The sequence below is a fragment of the Neodiprion virginianus genome, chromosome 3 (genome assembly GCF_021901495.1).
Source record: "Neodiprion virginianus isolate iyNeoVirg1 chromosome 3, iyNeoVirg1.1, whole genome shotgun sequence".
In the NCBI taxonomy this organism is placed as follows: Eukaryota; Metazoa; Arthropoda; class Insecta; order Hymenoptera; family Diprionidae; genus Neodiprion; species Neodiprion virginianus.
In genome coordinates this window covers 34,935,734-34,960,457 of record NC_060879.1, presented here as the reverse complement: position 1 = coordinate 34,960,457, position 24,724 = coordinate 34,935,734, and the positions used below count along the sequence as shown (strand labels likewise).

Sequence of the window (24,724 nt, the reverse complement as noted above, 5' to 3'; positions counted from 1 at the left end):
CGACGTCCTTATTTCGCAAAGGCGAATATCAAACATCTTTTCAGAACTTCCGCGCGCGCGTAAAAAATTGTAAAGAGAAAATAAATAAAACAAAAACTTAACTCAAACAAAATAAAATTTCATTCCACTGTTGTGGCCATACTGTGCGACGCTTTTTTGTTTACAACCGCGACGCGCGTCAAATCTATGTCCATATACCGTCGAAATGTCAAAAATTCGCTCACATTTACTGGAAAAAATCGTACGCCATTAGTTTATGGCATCTTCCTTCGGTGTGAAAATTGACAATTTACGCAGCAGAAGTCGCGTCCTGTTGACGTGCCTCGAAGAGAACGCTAAAATCGTCCGCAAGGAGGTTAAGAAGCTCCGCTCCCAAGACTCGTAAGTTGACGCATAAAAGACTCGGTAACACGTCTGTAAAGTAAATTATATACGAAAACATGAATCTTCCGTAGATACCGTTTGCACGGTACAAGCAAACGCCGCTCGGCTTATGGGCGACAATCCGACATCTGGAAGTTGCGCAACGACTCGAGTGGTGTCGGCGCTCTTCTCTGCCCCGACTACTTTCGGCCGTCGTCGAAATACGAATCTGTCTCAGCGACGGACATGAGCGCCAACCGGAGGCTGCCGGTGGTTAAACCTGAAAGGAAACAGCCGAAGTCGTCGTCTCCGCGACGCTCGGTCGTCAAGGAATGCTACTGCCAGACGGCGATGCTCCAGACGCGGAAGGCGAATCAAAGGTCGATGAGGACGAGACACGCGCCGATTTGCCTGCCGAGTTTCCGCGAAACCGACGATGCGGTTCACGGCGATGCCGGCTCGCCGCGGGATCCTCCGGAACCGGCTTACTCGCCGCCGTTGAGCACGACAACGCTGAGACGAGCCCAGAAGATCGACTACACACCGAGGTCCGAATTTTTGCGGAGAGTTCAGAGCAAAATCAACACCCTGCGCGATAGTCAGCTTGGAACTCCGAGAGCTCCGAGTCCGCTGCCTCGGAGGTTTAATTCGACGAGTGGCAACGTTCCAGGGAACTCAAAATCCTTGGATGAAAGGCGGAACAGCGGGGTCGAGTTACCGCGAAAACACAACTGCCGTCGCGGTGTGGACATCGAGGCTTTGCCGAAGAAGACTTCGCTGCCCAAGAAAACCATCGCGTCCAGGAAGTTAATGAACGATCAGAACAAACCGGCGAATTTCAGGAGCCGCGAACGCAGAGCGGCCTTCCGGTCGTCGTCGCCGGACGGAAGAACCCTTCGTATGGTTTCTGGGGACGGAAATTTTTCTCGCCCATCCGTCGGAGACGAAAGGAAATCTTGCCCCTGCTCGGAGTATCGGGCAGATAAATTTTTGGGAGAACAAGGCGAAAACGAGGCGGTCGACTCGGAGGTTAACGATGTTCGGAAATTTCGCGATAAGAATTACTTCGACACGCACGCCTCCTGCCCGTCCTTACTCGGCTCTCGGTCCTCCGGTTCTCTCCAGCAATTTCGCCTCAACGAGAGGCTCTTTCCCGAGCCGGTGGGGAGGGTTCATCGCGATGACCTTGTCGTCAGCATCCCTCCGTGCGCCACCAGGCAAAGGAGGGGAGTCCACTATTTTCCGAGGAGCATAGTCAGGCAGGAGAAGAATGCCTCGAATACAAATTACACTAAAAAACGACGATGTCCCGCGGGCTGTCCTTTGATCGGTCATGCCGTCGACTTGGGCGCCCTCAAAGTTTCCCATCCTTCGAACAGTTTGGCACTAAGATTTCAAAAAGGAATTCGTTGAACTTTGGCTCAATAACATGTCGAATTTGAGATATCGGCAGAATTCAGTTGCAGAATCTGGCCGCAGATAATACAAAATGTTCATTACTTCAAACTCCATTGAAATTGACACGGCGCGTGTGGATAATTTGCAACGGTTGCGCTGCTGTATGAACGTCTGTTACTTTGGTTTTATCATTTTTTCTCGGCAGTTTAAGTTCAGTCCTCGCAAAACGCACCGGTAGAAAATCTTTGGCTTTTACTGTTCGATACATTCATTTATCACACAAATTCACCAAAATCTCAGGCCTCATTTGTATAATGTCATAATTATTCTTTATACATACTCGTTAAAGTAACTGGATATTTTAGAACGGTACGCGGTAAACGGAAAAACGAAAGTGAATATTTTCGAACAACTCGAATGAAATTGGTATATGTTTTGTTGAACAATTTAAGTTATTTTATACTTTCTTTGGTACCGTGAATATATTGTGTTGAAATTTTCCCGAAGAATTTTTTTTTCATGATTTGGATACTATCTGATCTCACTGGCGCTGTTGTTAAAATTTTATACCAGAACAAGTCCGCGCGATGAGCAATTATTATTACTGATTTATCAGAAATCAAGCGCAATAATGGAAAGTGATTTTTAGAAAAATATGTTAGCAATTATTTCAGATAAATTAACCTATCGAATACTTGAAACAAAAATGTGTTGTACAACATATACATATATTCTAAAATTGCAACATGCCCAGCACATTCATTTAGGAAAATTTTTCTAGCCACGTGCATACGCTTCGCGATACTGCAGACGGTCATTCCGTTTGTTTTCACTTTTATAAAATGCATTCTTCACAATGTGTTCGAAATCTCACCATACACATTTCTATATACTTAAGAGATATCAGATAGCAATAAGCTTTAACAAATCGGTTGCAAGTTTATGCATTTCATCGATGAAATCATTTTGAACTTTTTATGAAACCAACGTTCGTCGTATAGCTTAGTTGGTTCATATTTACGAGTCGTATAATTCAAACGATCTTTTTGTATACAAACAACATTTTAGATTTTGATAGTTTCTATGTAAATTAATTTTTTAGGCTTAATTATACATTTAACCGTACGTAATCGTTGTCCAAAGTACAAAATTGTTGAGCATTCTTGTTAGAAGGTCGAAAGGAATTTATACACTTTGTATTGAAACGTTTACAATGTGTGTTCATAAGTAGATATACATATAATTACGTTGATACACACGGTTTCAGATATCGTTGGTGGAGATGGAAAAGTTGCAGGAGGGTCTATGTGACCAACGTGAAATGGGTTATGGCTTTTTGGAAAAAAACAATTAACTAGATGATCCGCGTATTTACGATTCTTATATGTATTGTGAACGTTAATCATCGATGTATCATTTTTCATCGTATGCTGATTACAATCAATAGCAAGTCTGTGTGATTTGACCTTGTTTACCATGATGCTTTCATAGAAAATGATGAAGAAAATTTTACCGCGTAAACATCCGTAGGTAGGCAGTTTTCCATCTTCATCAAACAGATTGATTCTGTCTGACGATAAATATATCTCGTATACTGATTTTATTTCAACTTTAAAAGAATAAATGTTGCCATAATTTGTATACAGCTGGACGCAATGAACAATGAATTTATCGAAAATTGACCGTGTACTGTACAATAAAACTCTTATGTCCATAACACTGACAATCTTCACAATAATAGCAGCTCCTGGCTTTTTTTTTCCTCTGTTAATCCCAACGTTACAATTTCATACGTATACATTATTTTTGAGTGTACGATAATTTTGGCGTGGAAATGCTCATCATATTCTGCGAAGCAAGTCGACGCATGACGATCACTTTCAAACTTCCGTCATATCCGCCGGTTATTTCTTATTTACCTTCACATGTGTTACGTTCAACAGGTCATCAACAATCTCGGACACGAGATGATCCCGCACCGGCAAGTCATAATAATGAAAATGAATACGTTCTTGCCAAATTACAGTAAAAGAATAATGAGCCGGTGGCCCAAGTTTCGCGTGATTCAGGTTCAACCTCAACCTTGCTATTTTTGAAAGCTCAAAGTTGAATATGCGACCTACCGATGCTCTGCATGGCCTTCACACGAGCAACTGCGCGTAGCCACTCACTCGCGAGTCTTATTTACAACGATAAATTTGTGAAAAAACCTGGCATCCGTGAGCCGTGACACACGTAAATTGTAGAATTTGTGCCTCGCGTTGAATTACAAATTAATTTTTTCAAGCGGATAACAAATTATAGCCGGGTTCAGTCATCGATATATGTCTCGACCGTGATTAAACTTATGTGTAAATATACGGACCAATGTTGGCTTCATCTTACATATACAGATTTCGATCTCGTTTTTCATTTATAGGATTGAATTGTACCAATAAGAAATGGAAAGCAATTGCTTATGCAGTTTGAAAACTTTTTTATTCCACAACAAACGAAACAACAAGTCGGCTAATTTACTCGTTTTCGATTAACTGGTTTTTCGTCAATTTTGATCAACAGTCGTTACGTCTACCGAATACAACGTTACCAACACGTTATTACACCGTATCTAACTTGGCAAATTCCAAGGTGCAAATTCCGAATAATTTGTAATAAAAAATTCGTAACCAAATTAATTACAGTTAAATTCCGACGAGAGTATCGTAATAAAAATATTAAAAATGCAAACAACTTCGTCAGAAGCTTTACTTAGATTGTACATTTTTCATTCGCATTACTCGTCTAGACGGTAAACACACGTACGGAAAAATCCGAGGTGAATTTGACCTTCCTAATAAACCTTTAATTGCGCATCGACTTATTTTGTAAAATAATTCAATGAGCAGTTACTCGTTGAAAAAAAGGAAATAGATAATATATTTACGATATCAATGAAAATACACGTGTTGACCGGTACCTTTGCATGAGAAAGAATCAAGGAGCAGAGCGCGAGTGGCAATAATTTAAAGAAATGTTACTTCGGAGAGAAAACCTTCGCGTGGTAAACGGACGCGTGTAATATATAAACGAGGCGTGTTCAAAGTCCAGACGGGATCCACATATGCTCAGGTTTTCTCAAGCGATTGTCTGCATCAATCAAAAGTCTGCAACTTTTCACGTAGCCCGCATTACGAGAAAAATAAAATGAAAAGAAAAAATGTATAATAAAACGCCTTTAACCGAGAAAGAACCATAGAATGCATTAGGATGTAAGTCAGAGTTTGGCCATTCCATCGTGATCTACGGTTAGTGTCTGACTTGGAGGCAGACGGGAAAAAGAGCATTTAAACAAACGCTTAGAGCGAAAAAAAAGATTTCAAATCCTTCACCTCTGTCCACGAAGGGTGAAATCGTGACAACTGGCATTGTGAATGCCATTTCTGCTTTTCAGGTCGCGGGTTGAAACGTGGGATGGTAAAAATTGCTTTAATAGGTTGTTTTTCAATTTCCACCGGACAAGGGCAAACCTATGCATAGCTGCGTTTACAACATAGGTATGTTTACTGGTGAACAGTAAACTTGAACAAAACCTGAATGACAAATGATTTTGTAAGCCTCGAGAAGTGTAAAGAATTAATTAACCGAATGCACGAGCACCTACGTAACTATCGTAAAGCAGGTAGTAACACACGATCGGAAAAGCACTGCGGGCAACGAAGTGCAAAGTATTCCATCACAAATGCCATTAGAACCGTAAATTTTATTCTCATTACTAATTATTTATGCGTCAGTATTTTATATACAATTTTACGCCTAAGGGGTTTAGACGGGTTCGTATTAGAATAGGTATACTATAGCGACGGAGAAATAGATACAACGAATCCATAAGGTGGGTCCGTCGGATCACTGGTACCATGCAGGTACCATTGACTTAGATTTGCCTCATTGTTTGTATAATCAATTCTACGCGTCGGCAAAGTAATTGGAATAAATTAAATCTCAAGATCAACATGTGTTTACAACTTAGTGGAAATCTTTCGACGTGTAGGTAGGCTGACATTTCGTTTACGTCACGTAGTTCGTTAACTATTTATTTTTTTTTTCCTTTCCACGAGAAAACATTGGTAGCTGACACAAATTATAATGTTTGAGACACATTATTATAGGTTGATTCACCTCTGTCCATCATGCGTTGGATATCTACTTACGAACTTATTACCCCATTTACCGAGTAGCTTCCCCTCGTTGTAATGTCTATCAATTTATTTTTTGGCAACGTTGATGTAACGCATAAATGGGATTCCCTTATAGGACACGTTTTAAGAAGAGGTCGGGCACATTGGGCAATGTTAATATGAGACACAAAAATTTTCGCATCGCGTTTGTGTGGATGATGATGAACCGTGCGTGTATTAAACTACACACGTAAAATCCCACCGGTCAAATGGTGGGGGATCTACCTTAAGTATTTAAATAGCCATGCAATTTACTCAGTCCTTGTAGTTCGTTTCAAGCGTTCAAAGAATTAACAGTCTTTGAGACAACGAAACGACGACAAAGCAATACCGATTGAAAATATTATACGATATTCTGAAACAGTGAAATCTGCACTTCGTAAAATGAAGATCATTGTCACGTTCCTGGCCATCTTCGCATTGTCGGCAGCAGTTGAGCTACGTAAGTAGAAATATCATCGACACAGATCGATGCATCGGAAAAATAATACTGTGATTTTTCAATGCAATTCAAACCGGATTTCATTTACTTGCACGAACCTCGTAGAGTCCAATTATGCATTAGCCCTTGGTACCAGATTCTTGCGACACGCAAATACGCGCGATAATTTATTGGGGAAAATCCTTATCCGACGAAGTCTATATTCGGATATCAGAAGTCCTTGAAATCGGTATGCACCATGAACTTCGCCGATGCAATTGCCTGCAGTAATTAGTTCATGGTGAGAGAAAGTCTCGGGCAGGAGACGATATAATTGCTTCGGGTATCGCGTTAGTATTGTGCTGTCATCGATGCCATTTATCAATTGTTATGAAGACGTTGCTCAACACAGGCCTTGAATGTAACTTGTGCTTCGTACGATTGTTGTATTTCTTTTTTACCCGTAATGATTTCGCGACCTGTATTACTTTTCGGAATCAATTAATTTTAATCCTTCAATTTCCTAACAGCGCCAAGCTTGAAGACCTGCCGAAGAAAAGATCCGCAGTACCAGCAATGTTTAAGCGCCGCCGTCCCATTGTTCATCAAGTCTCTGTCTGCAGGTGAGAATTGAAAAATCAGAAAGCAAGAAACATGTTCCTTCTGTTAATATTGCCCTAGCCTCCCTGTAACTCGAACAATTTTACTTTGGCCTTGTTCAATGGACACCGGTTTATTCCCATCACAGTCCGTCACATCTCTCTTGTCTTCGACGTTTTCGCTGGATCCTCATGAATGAAAGTGTATTTTCAAACTCGTTCGGAGTGAATTTTACGCGGTGTCCTTGTGAACGTTCATTATAATTACTGAGACGGTCACCGCGCGGCAAAACGCACGGTTGTAAGCGGAACACATTCGTCACATCAAAACTGTCACTTGCTTTACGTATTTTTCATCGCTTTCAGGTCTCAGAAATTTCAAAATCCTCCCCATCGAGCCTTTGGCAGTTGACAGCATAAAAATTGGCGAAAGTACCGGTCCGGTATCCGTGAAACAATCGTATCGCAACATCAAGTTATACGGACTAACGAGAGGATTGGAAGTAAATAATTACAGGCAAGTGAAGACTAATGTAACGCGATAAGAGGGCAAAGTTTTTTCTACTAGAACATTATACTCGATATTTTACTAATGCGTTTTTAAGTTTGTGTCATATTGTCAATGTTTCACAGAATTGATTTCAACAAGCTGATTCTAACATCCGATTCCTACAATCCTCAAGTTGATTTCGTCGCCGATTACGAATTGGATGGTCAAGTTCTGGTTCTTCCCATCCATGGAAAAGGCCACTCCAACATAACCATGAGTAAGAGCAGCGAGCTGATTCAATAATATTTACATATCGTAACCCGCGGGTAGCGCTGGAGTTTCACGGCAGTTTCCGTTGTGCATTGTGGAAAAGATTCTCGTTAACTTGAAGCCACGTCGAAATCATTTTTACCCCATGGCACTTGTACACGGATCCCAGGGTTGGTTACCCAATGACCGTAGATCGATTGACGATAATCAGATATCGAAAGATATGGAATCGATCGACTTGGAAAGAACTCTTTCCTATGGTCAATTGATCCCTTTCATGTAAATCGATCACAAATTTTTAGAAGTAAATATAATCAGCCCATTTTCATTTACCGGGTACTGCATTAGAACGTATGTATTTGTACGTCTGTATATCATGGATATGAGTTTATTTAAACTTTTCGATTCTGTTCGCAGTCGGCTTACATGCAAAGAACACCATATACTGTGACACGCACGTCAAGGATGGCGAGACTTATCTAAGAATCAAGAAGTACGACATCAAATTTCACCCCGAAAGAGTCCTGATGCACTTCGGCAATCTATTCGATGGTGATAACGCTCTGGGTAAGTATATTTACAACAAATTGAGCATCTTAATATTATTTCATCATTTTACCCTTTATTCAAAGTAGAATAGAAGAGAAAATAACGAAAGAACAGGACTTGTATTACACAGAATTATTATCACTGACAACGAGAGATAAAACATGTTAAAAATATCTCGAGACTTGGAAACAAGTTATCGTTGTAAGATCGTATTTGTCTACGATACTAAGTTGTTAATTTTTAAATTACATCGAACACAATTATTTCAAAAAAGAGAACAGACTCATTTGCAGTCCAAAGAATGGCTGGAAATCCCTGGTATTTGGACTAAAAAAATATTTTCTGCCCCCTCCCCACATATAGCTGAACAGATGAACACATTCATCGCCCAGAATTCCGATTTACTCTTCAAAGAGCTCCAGGCATCCTACGAAGAGACGTTTGGCCTCGTCTTCGCGAAGCTTGGAAATGAAGTTTTCAGCCGTATCCCAATGAACAAATTATTCCCAGAATAAAATATCATTAGCTTTAACTTGTAAGCATTATAATTTTGTAATTAAGGAAATGTGGAAAAATAAGAAAAAATTTGAAAATTTGATGAAAATCGGCGATCTTATGCGATCATTGTTTATTCCCTAACTCTTTCTATTTATACACTTTCTAGTATTGAACATAGCATATCGTCCAGCTATTTGAATCCCCGCTCTATCTGGAAAAATTGTAGAGTTCTACAGTCGACCCAATAAGTGAAAAAGAATTGAAACGGATTGAAGTTTTTAATTCAATCCAGTCGGGTTTCTTTTCCGGTAATTCGTATGAAAACGAACCGAAAAACGATGATCCGAGTACATAAACAAATAGAAAAGAATTTTACTGATATATTTCAAAATGCGAAACAATTCCTACAATTAAACGTTGAGAAACAGTGTGAGATTATATATATATATATTTTGTCAGATCAAATGTATAATAAATTTTTCTAGTGTTTTATTTTTAACAATTATTCACAAATCTGTACAATAAAAAAAATAATATCACGATTTATTTGGTTCATTGGATGGTTTTGTAGTTTGGTTTTACAGGCAAATGCGACGGTCACTATCAGTTTGTTTTTAGGTTTTATTCATCTTCGAAAATTTACCTTCGTATAAACAATAGGATGGAGCGAAACATTTACTACCACTTACATCGAAATTATCCGGCATCACTTGGAAAAGCCTGAATAAACCGAAGGAAACGTTTATTACTTCGTGTGTTAGCCGTACGTATTTTTTAAATAGAATTCGATCGGATGGAAAAAAAATAGTGCTAATTGATTCGGAGTGCTTCATGTAAGTCGTATTCTTTTTAAAGGAATACATTCGGACAGATTGAACTACAATATTAAAATTGCAATAACCTATTCTTATCGAAGAATTAAAACGAATCAGCAGCGAAAGGCTGCATTCGTGACTCGTTTGAATAGGACGGGATAGGAAAGGCATTGACTGAAGAACATAAAGACAGTTTGGTGTGACAACCGAAAATCGACGTGCGATTGCGCTCCCTGAGATGTTCCAACGGTAGAGTTGAGAACCTATTGCAGAACATCGGAGAGTTACCGATTGCGACGTGATGCCGGCTGCATTCACCTTCCGAATAACACAGTCTTCGCTATGGTAAGCCCAAGCGGGTACTCACAATTAGCCTGTGTGTACTTACCGACTTGTCGGCGATACAAGAAATTAATAATGAGAATGAATTTCTTCCAAATTTGATGGGGAAACAGTGATTTAATTAAAGCATAGGTACCGGAGAGAAGAATGTATACATAAATCATAAATAATAATACACCTGATATAATAATGATGCAGAGACCAAAAAGTATATATTTATATGTGGTCCACGTGCGATATTAATATATATGATCCATTTACGTTTAATACGTGATGCATATTATAAATTTTATAATTTTCCAGGAGACTAACTAGATTATCGACAATGATACGGCTATAATATAAAGATAGAAGAATTATTCATTTCGAAATGGGATTCAAAAAGTATTCGGATGGAAAAAAATTCAGAGTAACTGTAACACATCACGGATGCGCTAATTTTGAACGAGATGAAATGGATGCTTCGTATATGGGACAGTATTTAACGCTGCGTAGTGATTTAAAGACCTAGAAAGGTGATAGGGAGAGAAAGAACGACGCTTCTTAACACTTCGAGTGTATTTTAACACACATTTGAAAGATACAAGCGAAATTTTTCGTCATCCAACTGTCGCAGAACGGCAGCGTTATTAGCCGACCCGTTCACTGAAGAATATATCTTCAGTCAACGGCTGACCATCGAAGGGCCTGGCCCCTTGAGTCTGGAATCGGCAGGAGAGATAAAGTGTGTATTTCTTGTATGAAATGTGAAACCTAAAATCATTGCACATCATATCATATCATCATACATCATACATCATACATCATACATCGTACATCATACATCGTACATCATACATCATCATACATAGTATTAAAGGTCGAAACCAAAGTTTGGATGTCGGATGTTCAGAAAGTGACGTCACCAATTCAAAATCAGCTAGCCGAATTCCTCAGTCGGGAAACAACCGCGCAGTAGAGCGGACGGATGAGAGTCGCGCTCCGCAAATTTCGAGTACCGGGTTCTCAACCTCCCGGATCCCGCGCTTCGGGTCCGCTACGTATTTCGAGTACCAGGTTCTCAACCTCCCGGATCCCGCGCTTCGGGACCGCTACGCGGTGAAACTCGACTTCCAGGATAAGCGCTCCGTGTTTACAATAAATTATTTCAATTCGTTTTTCGCGCAAGCCCAAATTCAGTAGCTGTCAGTACGCTAATAAAATTTCTATAACTTTATAATCTTCTCATAATCTTTTTGGTAGAATATGTCGATAAAAAAATTGTATTAAACCTTACACATTATTTTTGATTTGTTCTCACGCTGAAAATATTTATTAGTATTCGAGGTATAACTCGAGGTGGTTGGCGGTGGTCGTTGGGGGTGGTTAGCGGTGGTTGCGGGTAATCTCGGTGATTCAGGAGGAGGAGGACGAGGATTTGTGCTCGCTGAGTTTAACAATTTTATAATATTCGATTGCAATTGTAATTATATTTCATCTAATATTTTTCAAACTTGTCATCTTCACAATAAATTATTTCAATTCGTTTTTCGCGCAAGCCCAAATTCAGTAGCTGTCAGTGCGCTAATAAAATTTCTATAACTTGATAATGTTCTCATAATCTTTTTGGTAGAATATGTCGATAAAAAAATTGTATTAAACCTTACACATTATTTTTGATTTGTTCTCACGCTGAAAATATTTATTAGTATTCGAGGTATAACTCGAGGTGGTTGGCGGTGGTCGTTGGGGGTGGTTAGCGGTGGTGGCGGGTAATCTCGGTGATTCAGGAGGAGGAGGACGAGGATTTGTGCTCGCTGAGTTTAACAATTTTATAATATTCGATTGCAATTGTAATTATACTTCATCTAATCTTTTTCAAACTTGTCATCTTCACAATAAATTATTTCAATTCGTTTTTCGCGCAAGCCCAAATTCAGTAGCTGTCAGTGCGCTAATAAAATTTCTATAACTTGATAATGTTCTCATAATCTTTTTGGTAGAATATGTCGATAAAAAAATTGTATTAAACCTTACACATTATTTTTGATTTGTTCTCACGCTGAAAATATTTATTAGTATTCGAGGTATAACTCGAGGTGCTTGGCGGTGGTCGTTGGCGGTGGTTAGCGGTGGTGGCGGGTAATCTCGGTGATTCAGGAGGAGGAGGACGAGGATTTGTGCTCGCTGAGTTTAACAATTTTATAATATTCGATTGCAATTGTAATTATATTTCATCTAATCTTTTTCAAACTTGTCATCTTTACAATAAATTATTTCAATTCGTTTTTGGCGCAAGCCCAAATTCAGTAGCTGTCAGTGCGCTAATAAAATTTCTATAACTTGATAATGTTCTCATAATCTTTTTGGTAGAATATGTCGATAAAAAAATTGTATTAAACCTTACACATTATTTTTGATTTGTTCTCACGCTGAAAATATTTATTAGTATTCGAGGTATAACTCGAGATGGTTGGCGGTGGTCGTTGGGGGTGGTTAGGGGTGGTTGCGGGTAATCTCGGTGATTCAGAAGGAGGGGGACGAGGATTTGTGCTCGGTGAGTAAAACACTTTTATAATATTTCATGGCAATTGTAATTATATTTCATCTGAAATATTACAAACTTGTCACGTTTACAATAAATTATTTCAATTCATTTTTCGTGCAAGCACATATTCAGTAGCTATGAATAATCTTATGCAATTTATTATATTATTAATTGATTAATTAATATTCCTATAATATTTAATGGCAATTGTAATTACATTTCATCTGAAATATGACAAACTTGTCACGTTTACAATAAATTATTTCAATTCATTTTTCGTGCAAGCACATATTCAGTAGCTATGAATAATCTTATACAATTTATTATATTATTGATTGATTAATTAATATTCCTATAATATTTAATGGCAATTGTAATTACATTTCATCTGAAATATTACAAACTTGTCACGTTTACAATAAATTATTTCAATTCATTTTTCGTGCAAGCACATATTCAGTAGCTATGAATAATCTTATACAATTTATTATGTTAATAATTGATTAATTAATATTCCTATAATATTTAATGGCAATTGTAATTACATTTTATCTAAAATATTTCAAACTGGTCATGTTTACATTAAATTATTTCAATTCATTTTTCGCGCAGGCACATATTCAGTAGCTATGAATAAGCTCATACAATTTATTATATTATTAATTAATTAATCAATCAATTACTCAATTATATTAAACCTTACACAATATTTTCGATGTGTTCTTATACTGAAAATATTTATTACTATTCAAGGTATAACCTGAGGTGGTTATCGGTGGTTGTTCGAGGTGGTTGAAGGTGGTCGGAGGTGGACGAGGAGAAGGACGAGGAGGACGAGGATGTGTGCTGGGTGAGTAAAACACTTTTATAATATTTGATGGCAATTGTAATTATATTTCATCTGAAATATTACAAACTTGTCACGTTTACAATAAATTATTTCAATTCATTTTTCGTGCAAGCACATATTCAGTAGCTATGAATAATCTTATACAATTTATTATATTATTGATTGATTAATTAATATTCCTATAATATTTAATGGCAATTGTAATTACATTTCATCTGAAATATGACAAACTTGTCACGTTTACAATAAATTATTTCAATTCATTTTTCGTGCAAGCACATATTCAGTAGTTATGAATAATCTTATACAATTTATTATATTATTAATTAATTAATTAATATTCCTATAATATTTAATGGCAATTGTAATTATATTTCATCTGAAATATTACAAACTTGTCACGTTTACAATAAATTATTTCAATTCATTTTTCGTGCAAGCACATATTCAGTAACTATGAATAATCTCATACAATTTATTATATTATTAATTAATTAATTAATTACATTAATCGTTACACAATATTTTTGATGTCTTCCTATACTAAAAATATTCATTACTATTCCAGGTATAACCCGAGGTGGTCGGAGGTGGACGAGGAGTAGGACGAGGTCGACGAGGAGGAGGACGAGGTCGACGAGGTGGGCGAGGAGGAGGCGGGGTGGGTCGTGGGAGGGGGGGGGGGGGGGGGGGGGGGGGGGGAAGGGAAGGGAAGGGAAGGGAAGGGAAGGGTTGGTGGCGGGGAGGGAGGAGAGGGGGGAAGGGAAGGGAAGGAAAGGGAAGGGGTGGGGAGGGCGGGAGGGCGGGCGGGCGGGTGGGGGGGAGGGAGGGAGGGAGGGCGACCGGTCGGGTGGTGTTCTGCTCTATAAACTTTAACGGGTCGCACCGACATCCGTCCTCTACACTCTCCCCCCCCTCTCCCTCCCGCCCTCCCACCCACCCACCCACCCACCCGCCCGCCCTCCCTCCCTCCCTCCCTCCCCCCGCCCTCTCACCCTCCCCGCCACCAACCCTTCCCTTCCCTTCCCTTCCCTTCTCTTCCCTTCCCTTCCCTCCCCCCCCCCCCCCCTCTCCCACGACCCACCCCGCCTCCTCCTCGTCCACCTCGTCCTCCTCCTCGTCGACCTCGTCCTGCTCCTCGTCCAGCTCGTCCTCCTCCTCGTCCACCTCCGACCACCTCGGGTTATACCTGGAATAGTAATAAATATTTTTAGTATAGGAAGACATCAAAAATATTGTGTAACGATTAATGTAATTAATTAATTAATTAATAATATAATAAATTGTATAAGATTATTCATAGCTACTGAATATGTGCTTGCACGAAAAATGAATTGAAATAATTTATTGTAAACGTGACAAGTTTGTCATATTTCAGATGAAATGTAATTACAATTGCCATTAAATATTATAGGAATATTAATTAATCAATCAATAATATAATAAATTGTATAAGATTATTCATAGCTACTGAATATGTGCTTGCACGAAAAATGAATTGAAATAATTTATTGTAAACGTGACAAGTTTGTAATATTTCAGATGAAATATAATTACAATTGCCATCAAATATTATAAAAGTGTTTTACTCACCCAGCACAAATCCTCGTCCTCCTCGTCCTTCTCCTCGTCCACCTCCGACCACCTTCAACCACCTCGAACAACCACCGATAACCACCTCAGGTTATACCTTGAATAGTAATAAATATTTTCAGTATAAGAACACATCGAAAATATTGTGTAAGGTTTAATATAATTGAGTAATTGATTGATTAATTAATTAATAATATAATAAATTGTATGAGCTTATTCATAGCTACTGAATATGTGCCTGCGCGAAAAATGAATTGAAATAATTTAATGTAAACATGACCAGTTTGAAATATTTTAGATAAAATGTAATTACAATTGCCATTAAATATTATAGGAATATTAATTAATCAATTAATAACATAATAAATTGTATAAGATTATTCATAGCTACTGAATATGTGCTTGCACGAAAAATGAATTGAAATAATTTATTGTAAACGTGACAAGTTTGTAATATTTCAGATGAAATGTAATTACAATTGCCATTAAATATTATAGGAATATTAATTAATCAATCAATAATATAATAAATTGTATAAGATTATTCATAGCTACTGAATATGTGCTTGCACGAAAAATGAATTAAAATAATTTATTGTAAACGTGACAAGTTTGTCATATTTCAGATGAAATGTAATTACAATTGCCATTAAATATTATAGGAATATTAATTAATCAATTAATAATATAATAAATTGCATAAGATTATTCATAGCTACTGAATATGTGCTTGCACGAAAAATGAATTGAAATAATTTATTGTAAACGTGACAAGTTTGTAATATTTCAGATGAAATATAATTACAATTGCCATGAAATATTATAAAAGTGTTTTACTCACCGAGCACAAATCCTCGTCCCCCTCCTTCTGAATCACCGAGATTACCCGCAACCACCCCTAACCACCCCCAACGACCACCGCCAACCATCTCGAGTTATACCTCGAATACTAATAAATATTTTCAGCGTGAGAACAAATCAAAAATAATGTGTAAGGTTTAATACAATTTTTTTATCGACATATTCTACCAAAAAGATTATGAGAACATTATCAAGTTATAGAAATTTTATTAGCGCACTGACAGCTACTGAATTTGGGCTTGCGCCAAAAACGAATTGAAATAATTTATTGTAAAGATGACAAGTTTGAAAAAGATTAGATGAAATATAATTACAATTGCAATCGAATATTATAAAATTGTTAAACTCAGCGAGCACAAATCCTCGTCCTCCTCCTCCTGAATCACCGAGATTACCCGCCACCACCGCTAACCACCGCCAACGACCACCGCCAAGCACCTCGAGTTATACCTCGAATACTAATAAATATTTTCAGCGTGAGAACAAATCAAAAATAATGTGTAAGGTTTAATACAATTTTTTTATCGACATATTCTACCAAAAAGATTATGAGAACATTATCAAGTTATAGAAATTTTATTAGCGCACTGACAGCTACTGAATTTGGGCTTGCGCGAAAAACGAATTGAAATAATTTATTGTGAAGATGACAAGTTTGAAAAAGATTAGATGAAGTATAATTACAATTGCAATCGAATATTATAAAATTGTTAAACTCAGCGAGCACAAATCCTCGTCCTCCTCCTCCTGAATCACCGAGATTACCCGCCACCACCGCTAACCACCCCCAACGACCACCGCCAACCACCTCGAGTTATACCTCGAATACTAATAAATATTTTCAGCGTGAGAACAAATCAAAAATAATGTGTAAGGTTTAATACAATTTTTTTATCGACATATTCTACCAAAAAGATTATGAGAACATTATCAAGTTATAGAAATTTTATTAGCGCACTGACAGCTACTGAATTTGGGCTTGCGCGAAAAACGAATTGAAATAATTTATTGTGAAGATGACAAGTTTGAAAAATATTAGATGAAATATAATTACAATTGCAATCGAATATTATAAAATTGTTAAACTCAGCGAGCACAAATCCTCGTCCTCCTCCTCCTGAATCACCGAGATTACCCGCAACCACCGCTAACCACCCCCAACGACCACCGCCAACCACCTCGAGTTATACCTCGAATACTAATAAATATTTTCAGCGTGAGAACAAATCAAAAATAATGTGTAAGGTTTAATACAATTTTTTTATCGACATATTCTACCAAAAAGATTATGAGAAGATTATAAAGTTATAGAAATTTTATTAGCGTACTGACAGCTACTGAATTTGGGCTTGCGCGAAAAACGAATTGAAATAATTTATTGTAAACACGGAGCGCTTATCCTGGAAGTCGAGTTTCACCGCGTAGCGGTCCCGAAGCGCGGGATCCGGGAGGTTGAGAACCTGGTACTCGAAATACGTAGCGGACCCGAAGCGCGGGATCCGGGAGGTTGAGAACCCGGTACTCGAAATTTGCGGAGCGCGACTCTCATCCGTCCGCTCTACTGCGCGGTTGTTTCCCGACTGAGGAATTCGGCTAGCTGATTTTGAATTGGTGACGTCACTTTCTGAACATCCGACATCCAAACTTTGGTTTCGACCTTTAATACTATGTATGATGATGTATGATGTACGATGTATGATGTACGATGTATGATGTATGATGTATGATGTATGATGATATGATATGATGTGCAATGATTTTAGGTTTCACATTTCATACAAGAAATACACACTTTATCTCTCCTGCCGATTCCAGACTCAAGGGGCCAGGCCCTTCGATGGTCAGCCGTTGACTGAAGATATATTCTTCAGTGAACGGGTCGGCTAATAACGCTGCCGTTCTGCGACAGTTGGATGACGAAAAATTTCGCTTGTATCTTTCAAATGTGTGTTAAAATACACTCGAAGTGTTAAGAAGCGTCGTTCTTTCTCTCCCTATCACCTTTCTAGGTCTTTAAATCACTACGCAGCGTTAAATACTGTCCCATATACGAAGCATCCATTTCATCTCGTTCAAAATTAGCGCATCCGTGATGTGTTACAGTTACTCTGAATTTTTTTCCATCCGAATACTTTTCGAAAAACAATTCTGCTCCTCCACCCAACGCAGATACTTCACTTGCGACCAGCTAAAACAACGTTTCGATTCTATGCCTATGAAAATTCAAGGTCGAGAGAGCAAATGAAAAGTTGTTGGAATAATTATGAATACTAATGTTATGGAATACGTCGAGCGCGCGTCGAATAGAATCCCATTTCGAAATGAATAATTCTTCTCTTTTTATATCATAGCTAATCTGGTAATATAGGTAAATAGGATGGTTGGAGGTGTTCGGAAATGGTAGGAGGTGGTCGGCGCTGGCAGAAGGTGATAGGGGGTGCTCGAAAGTGGCCATTGATGGTCGGAGGTGGCAGGGGGAGGTAGGAGGCGTACGAAAATGGTAGGACATTTCAAAAGTTAAAGTCGACGATGATCCGGTGCATCAATTTTATCGTTACAGATTTTCTTTTCCCATGAGGCATCGAGTATTCAACAACGATAAAGCAATCCTTAAAATTCATCATTCATCCCTGTCTGGAAAGCTAATTCGCAAGGCGTGATATTCTATTCTATTTGCATTATTAGAAAAATACCCGTACTCTACATACACTGTTTCTAATCTTTTGCTACATTTGGTTTAATCCCCATGCATCCACAGCACGAATAGTCGGAAATGTTTTTGATTATCCACAACAGAATAAAAGAAGTAACAAAGCTTAAATTTATTGTCAAAGCTCTAATGAATACATCAAACTGCGGTCGAATCAATTCATTTATTATTTGCACATGGCCTCTGTATATTTGATAAATTATTCCTAAATACATTGAAACATACGTATTTATAATGAAATATCATGCAATGGGCTGTGTAAACTATAAAATATAATTTCTATCGAATAGCTGCTTTTACAGCTGTCAACAGGGTTTTGAGACTCAGTTCCGTTCGTCCTCCTCCTCGTCCACCTCCGACCACCTCCAACAATCGCCAACCACCTCAAATAACCACCGATAACCACCTCGGGTTGTACCTGGAATAGCAATAAATATTTTCAGTATAAGAACACATCAAAAACATTACGTAAGAATTCATATAATCACAGGTTTTGTTTTTTGGCTGTCACTTTCGATGCGTTGATCGCAGCGTATTGGGACTGCGCCCAATCGACTTCTGTCGCAAAATTACGTCGGAATAGTGCGTGAAAGAATTTATTCCTGCACTTTTCAAAATCGCGAAAATTTTCGCCAAAAATGCAATGTGGTTAGCCTTACCATTGGACAAATAATATAAAGACAGTTGCCCTTATGGGCTTAGATGTGACAACCGAAAACTGCTTCGTGAGATTTTCCAACGGTAGAGTTGAGAACTTACCGTAGAACATCAGAGAGTTTCCGATTTCGACATGATGCTGGCTGCATTCACCTTCTGAGCAACACAGTCTTCGCAATGGTCAGCCCAAATCAGTACTTGGCCTGAGTGTACTTACCGACTTGTCGGCGATACAAGAAATTGATAATTAGAATAAATATCTCTCAAAGTTCGTAGCAAAACAGTGATCCAATTAAAGTATAGGTACCCGAGAGAAGAATGTATACATAGATCATGAATAAAAATAGATCAGATGTAATGATCATGCAGAGACCAAAAAGTATAAATGTATATGCGGTGCATATACGACATTGATATATATGATTCATTTATGATTAATACGTGATGTAAACTATAAATTTTATAATTTTCTAAGAAACATAGTAGATTATCTACCATAATCGGCTATAACATGACAATAAAAGAATTGTTCGTTTCGAAATGGAATTCAATTCGACACGCAGTCTATACATCCCATAACATTAATATTCAGAATTAGGAGTAGGAAAGGACAGATAGAAGCGAATAGAAACTTACAGATTCTCACTAGAAACACGTACACTCATTTCGGAAATTTCAAGAAATATGATTCACAAGTAAGATAATGAATTTCGTTAAATTCTTTTCCGTTTATTGAGAACGATTCTCGGGTGGTGAAATCTATCCTAATTCAAATTGAATCAAGCGTATATCAGAGCCAAGCGCAAACAGCGGTAATCAGAATTTATCTGACTTGCGTAGTCGGTTTCAATGCTGTGTTCTCAAATTATTAAACTACCGGCCAATATCTAATGGCTAATTTTTTCTTCTGAAGTTAGGTACAAGTGGGAAATTTTGTACTTCACAAACGTGAAACAGCTAAACGCGTAAATTTTCCATTGTTCGACTGTCAAACTGGACTGTCAACAAGTAATAACGTGTAAGCTACCGATAAACAGCGACGAAATAAATGGTAAAGTACCCTCATATCCATAGTTGGTTGAACGATTTCTAAAACGTCCTGAACGCACGTGAATTCATAGCAATTCAATGTAGTAGACGTGGTTGAACACAGATTCTACACAATATAACCTCGACATGATCTGCAAAAGTTTTCTCCACGACGTGACCGGGCATGTGGCCGAAATCACGTCACCTAACAAAGCGATAATCCACTTCACGTTGGACAGTGTATTGCAAACTGCATTTCTCAAAATTCAGCGATTCTACAAAGACGGAAAATGCCTGCCTGATAATGAAAATCTCAACAAATATATTAAAATCGCCAACAAGGTGAGTCCAAATTTACCGCATTACAGGATGAAATTTGATTGCAATAGACCTTCACGGCTTCTTTCACATGATTGAAATCATCTGTCATTATTCTAGGTGAAGTTTTCTTGTCACCTTATCGACAATGCAGAGCCTGGGCAGTGCAAATGGTTCATAACGAACTGCTGGCGGCATATTGAAAGCGAGCAGCATACTGCGACTTTGTCAACCGGCATAATGAACGTTGCAGGAACAGTGATGGACCTGAAGCAACGTCACGGGATGTTAGTAATGACTGACCTGCTGGAGAATGAATTTAGGGTTCATTTTCTTGCCAGCAAAGTGTATATCTATGGGAAAAGGTTGTCAGCATCGAAGCCGTTGTCCAGCCATCTCCAGATCGAGGACAAGGTTTATTTTGACGCAATACCGTGCTTTCCGGAAGAAAATAATCAAAAGTGTAATTGGTTCGCGACTTGCGTTCACAAAGGGAAAAAGCCCGAGGATCTGTACAAGGATCCAAATAGAATTGAGGCCACTGAGACTGACAAGGGTACGGCACTGGACCAGTTACTTAAATTCTATTTAAAGCAATGATATGTACGCAACAAACAGGATTCTGAATGGATTTTTTTGTAGATGGACTTAACAGGAGTGTCAATAATTTCGTTTTGAATAACCAAGTGTCTTCTAGTCACTGTCAGCAACAAGAACTTGTACCACCTGAGCATGCTTCAACCATCAACACATGTGAAACTGTCAAACAGACGCACAGTGCCAACGTAGATAATTCATTCAACAATTCATTCAACAATTCATTTAACAATTCATTCAACAATTCATTCAACAATTCTGGTCTTGGGGAAATGGAATCATCCAAAGAAGATGCCAATCCAAGAGCTGAACATGACCCAAAACTTAATGCCAAGATGTTGCATGATATTAAGCTGGTTAGTAATGCATTTGGAAATTCATCTCATGGTGAAATACATTATTACATTTAATGGTCGATATTCATACCTGCTTTTTTAGACTTTTAAAAACGAATTACTGTCGCGTTTAATGATTCATGAAAATATGGTAGTGACTTATATCTTGTATTTCAGTTAACGAACAATCCCAAAGCAGTGTTTGCTAAAAGTAACGGTATCATCATGGGTATAATAAATGAAGAATACGGCGTGATATTGGGGGAATTTCAACGAAACATCTTTGAGAGTATCCTGTTTCATCGTAGCAATGCATTCCTATTCAAAATGAATCTGGCCCACTCTAAACTTTCAGAAATCTTCATTGAAGGCAAGTCTTTATCTGCTATGTCGCCAAATTTTGTTACTCGATTTTCAAATCCAGCGATAATTGTCTCGATTCATTTGGTTTGACAATTATTGCTTGAGGTATGTTGACTTGTTATCGACCAATCATTATAAACGACAACCGATATGTTGGCTCGTTACTTACATTGCTGGTTGAGGGTAAATAGGACTTAGTCGTGTCCTGTTTTTATTGCGCGCTCAATTTTCTCATTAACAATACTGTATTTATGCAATTCTAGAGAGAAAAAAGAACTTTGTTCGATAACAAAGTTAAACTTATTCCAATTCGAAATTACACATTCGGAATTAAAGAACAACCCTGTGCCCGCTCAATTCTGTTTCACTGGTAATATTTTCTTCAATCGGAAATCTGGCAATGACAGCATTACCCATATTTCAACTAGTGTATAGTACCATATAAGTGATTATTTTGGCAGTTTTAAAAATAAATCTAGTATTTTTGGGATCTAGACTGCACAGAATTTTCTCCTTTCGGGGTTCATCCCATACATGTATCTCATTGTACGTCATTGAAAACTGTCCACCTCACGAATTGCCTGGTTTTTAAATCTGTCACAGAATCACATTCTTTGACACTCCCAGGTACCGCAAAACCTCTGTGATGTTTGATCTGTAGCCTGTCGCATCATGTGAAAATTTTGCTATTTCTTGGGCCCTATGTATATTACTACATATCAATCTTGGAAGTCTTTCTTTGCATCTGAAACAAAAAAGAAATGTATGTTACCATAATATGAGGTTATGAAAATGGCGAATGCAGTAATTGTCATCATTTCAGTTGCGTTTACGCCAAGGTATTACTTTTAGACTGGCCAAACCGTAATACGAGTTAACACTGTTCAATTTAAAATGTACTATGAAATCTGGACTTGTTTTTGTATCAAATTCAGTGAAGTGAGTTTTGACATTTCAGAATAGAAGTTATAAGTGATATGCGGCTTTTATCTGGTAACGATAAAATATAATGGTGCACAGTTTCGTTTTTTCGCAATTTATGGGTATAACGTGATAATACCAAAGTTTGTGAAACTATCACTTTCGTTTGTTTTCTTCCAATCACAACGTTAAGACATGAATAATTCTTATATCTGCCATCTTACGGCTGAAAGTGAAACTAGTTTAATTTCTTTCTTACCATCAGTCCATAATGAAAATTGTCGATTCATGCCATTAATCCATGGTAGATGTGATTGAACCGAAATGGGCACAAAATTCGAATTGTTTACGAAAGATTCGTGAAAGGCTGGAGAATCATTCTGCAAGAATTTTCGAATGCCGTATAGTGTAATGGTCAGTTAGTAACGACGATCAAGATTAACGTGACAGTTTGTTGATAAATCGAACTCGTCTACACGCACGGCGGTTTAAAACATTCACCGGGACTAAGTGATCCGTTAATAATGTGTATATTCCAAGTTTAATATAAATGACTTTAGGCCACGGATGGAACAGTCCAAATCAATCTAGCCCTGGGTACACCGATAATTCCTGCTCGTAATATAATCGTTCATTTAAAAATTTACCTTTCGCTGTACACATCTCGCTGTAAATGTAGGAGAATTAATCCTGGACGTACGTTCAAGAGTGAAATAAAAATAATTCTTTTCCTATACTTTCTCGCTGTAGGTGATCGAGTAAGATTCATCGCTGTCAATGCGCCTAAGCAATTCGTTTGCGAGTGGATCGCCACGCAGGTATCCGTTGCAAACTTTGCAGAGGAAGGAGACGAGCAAGGAGAGGATCACGAAGTGCAGATAGTAGAAGAATCCCCCAATGTACAAATTTTAGAATAAAACAAAACAAGTCAAAATTGTAGACCATTAATTACTCGAAAGTCAGACGAGAAGCAACTTTTCCGGTAATTTCTCATCGGTAAAACGCGTCTTCTAGTCAGCACAGTTCTATTTTTGTATACGGACGCCGTATCTACCCTTCATGGCGCAGGGAGATACAGGATCTGTTTCTTTCCCTCCCATCCAATCAATGCTTCTTATACTTTCTTTCGATTAGATTCGTTTCTCCGACGAGTAGGATGCGTTCTTTTGCATCGTGTATAATACATAATAGGTATTCATACCTGTTTGCATTTATCCTCACGCAGAGGTAAGAATATCACTGTGCTCGTTTCTTCAACGCGTTGTCTGCATTGCAGCAAGCGACTCTTGTGGGCGATACGGATAAGAAACGTATGTACGCAGTCCAGGTGTCGTAGTATTTTTTACGTAACTGACTTTCGCGTCTTTGATGCGTTTATACGTGGTCGTTTATTTTTGGTCCTTTTTTGTTCGCGCAATACAAAATACGTTTGCTCATTTTTTTCTACGCTTCAACGTACAACAGTAAATCAAATTAGGATGTATCAATTGCGCCTGAATGCCTATAGATTCACACCGGTATTATAGATTTTTACTATTTTTATACCATCTGTGATACATATAACTGTTATAAGTGAGGTAAATTTTTACCTTGTTATGCAAAATAAATATTTTGAATTCTGCCCATATCATCCGTTCATTCTGATACTCCAAGAGATCTACGTATAAGTGTATCTACTTAGTTGGAATAATGAATGACGTAATAATAGTTGATGATTCATATTCAACGGTAATTTTTACTATGTCTGTGATCATTGTTATTCCAGCAACAGGAACCGCGTTTTTTGGCGAAGCCAACATTGCGGTGAAAACAGTCGATGCCAACATTGCGGTGAAAACAGTCGATGCCAACAGTGACGGCAGCTGTATATTTCTCCAGTTTAAAGAGCGTTAAAGCCAGGCAAGCGAGTGTGAAAGATTGAAAGAGGAAAAAAATTGGAGTTTGAACTTGATTGGATTAGCGAATAAACTTGTATCGACGTTGTATGTAAAATCAGCAACGCAC

At 38.0% G+C, this 24,724-nt stretch overlaps 3 protein-coding genes and 1 long non-coding RNA gene across 7 annotated transcripts; 3 read left to right on the top strand and 1 right to left on the bottom strand.

The window, feature by feature from the left end:
* The first annotated feature begins 120 nt into the window (after positions 1-120).
* On the top strand, positions 121-3,498 carry LOC124300301 (uncharacterized). Its single transcript, XM_046754248.1, has 2 exons — positions 121-381; positions 456-3,498. Exons 1-2 carry the CDS (start codon positions 257-259, stop codon positions 1,774-1,776), a joined length of 1,446 nt encoding a protein of 481 aa, XP_046610204.1. The 5' UTR covers positions 121-256; the 3' UTR covers positions 1,777-3,498.
* Positions 3,499-6,235: 2,737 nt separating this feature from the next.
* LOC124300366 (protein takeout-like) lies at positions 6,236-8,908 on the top strand. Its single transcript, XM_046754399.1, has 6 exons — positions 6,236-6,417; positions 6,927-7,019; positions 7,362-7,512; positions 7,629-7,762; positions 8,173-8,322; positions 8,668-8,908. Exons 1-6 carry the CDS (start codon positions 6,360-6,362, stop codon positions 8,817-8,819), a joined length of 738 nt encoding a protein of 245 aa, XP_046610355.1. The 5' UTR covers positions 6,236-6,359; the 3' UTR covers positions 8,820-8,908.
* An 11,144-nt stretch (positions 8,909-20,052) lies between these two features.
* LOC124300464 (uncharacterized) lies at positions 20,053-24,341 on the top strand. Of its 4 annotated transcripts, none has more exons than XM_046754603.1 (6): positions 20,056-20,208; positions 20,311-20,528; positions 20,625-21,060; positions 21,147-21,457; positions 21,614-21,806; positions 23,471-24,341. In XM_046754603.1, the coding sequence occupies exons 2-6, from the start codon at positions 20,334-20,336 to the stop codon at positions 23,635-23,637; spliced, it is 1,302 nt and encodes a 433-aa protein (XP_046610559.1). In that variant the 5' UTR covers positions 20,056-20,208; positions 20,311-20,333; the 3' UTR covers positions 23,638-24,341. The 4 variants fall into 4 exon arrangements, with proteins under 4 accessions (XP_046610560.1, XP_046610557.1, XP_046610559.1 ...); XM_046754602.1 differs by having other exon boundaries at positions 20,279-20,528; XM_046754601.1 differs by having other exon boundaries at positions 20,055-20,528.
* Positions 21,977-22,938, bottom strand: LOC124300465 (uncharacterized). Its single transcript, XR_006907221.1, has 2 exons — positions 22,860-22,938; positions 21,977-22,544 (listed from the first exon to the last, which is right to left on the bottom strand). It is a non-coding gene; the product is annotated as an uncharacterized LOC124300465 (long non-coding RNA).
* Positions 24,342-24,724: the final 383 nt, after the last annotated feature.

Excerpts from the sequence above, each read along its gene's own strand:
- LOC124300464 (XM_046754601.1), top strand. The coding sequence starts at position 20,334 with ATGATCTGCAAAAGTTTTCTCCACGACGTGACCGGGCATGTGGCCGAA. Across the intron at positions 20,529-20,624 it reads ATATTAAAATCGCCAACAAG|GTGAAGTTTTCTTGTCACCT; the intron begins GTGAGTCCAAAT and ends TCATTATTCTAG. Across the intron at positions 21,061-21,146 it reads GGCCACTGAGACTGACAAGG|ATGGACTTAACAGGAGTGTC; the intron begins GTACGGCACTGG and ends ATTTTTTTGTAG.
- LOC124300301 (XM_046754248.1), top strand. The coding sequence starts at position 257 with ATGGCATCTTCCTTCGGTGTGAAAATTGACAATTTACGCAGCAGAAGT. Across the intron at positions 382-455 it reads AAGCTCCGCTCCCAAGACTC|ATACCGTTTGCACGGTACAA; the intron begins GTAAGTTGACGC and ends AATCTTCCGTAG.
- LOC124300366 (XM_046754399.1), top strand. The coding sequence starts at position 6,360 with ATGAAGATCATTGTCACGTTCCTGGCCATCTTCGCATTGTCGGCAGCA. Across the intron at positions 6,418-6,926 it reads GTCGGCAGCAGTTGAGCTAC|CGCCAAGCTTGAAGACCTGC; the intron begins GTAAGTAGAAAT and ends ATTTCCTAACAG. Across the intron at positions 7,020-7,361 it reads CATCAAGTCTCTGTCTGCAG|GTCTCAGAAATTTCAAAATC; the intron begins GTGAGAATTGAA and ends CATCGCTTTCAG.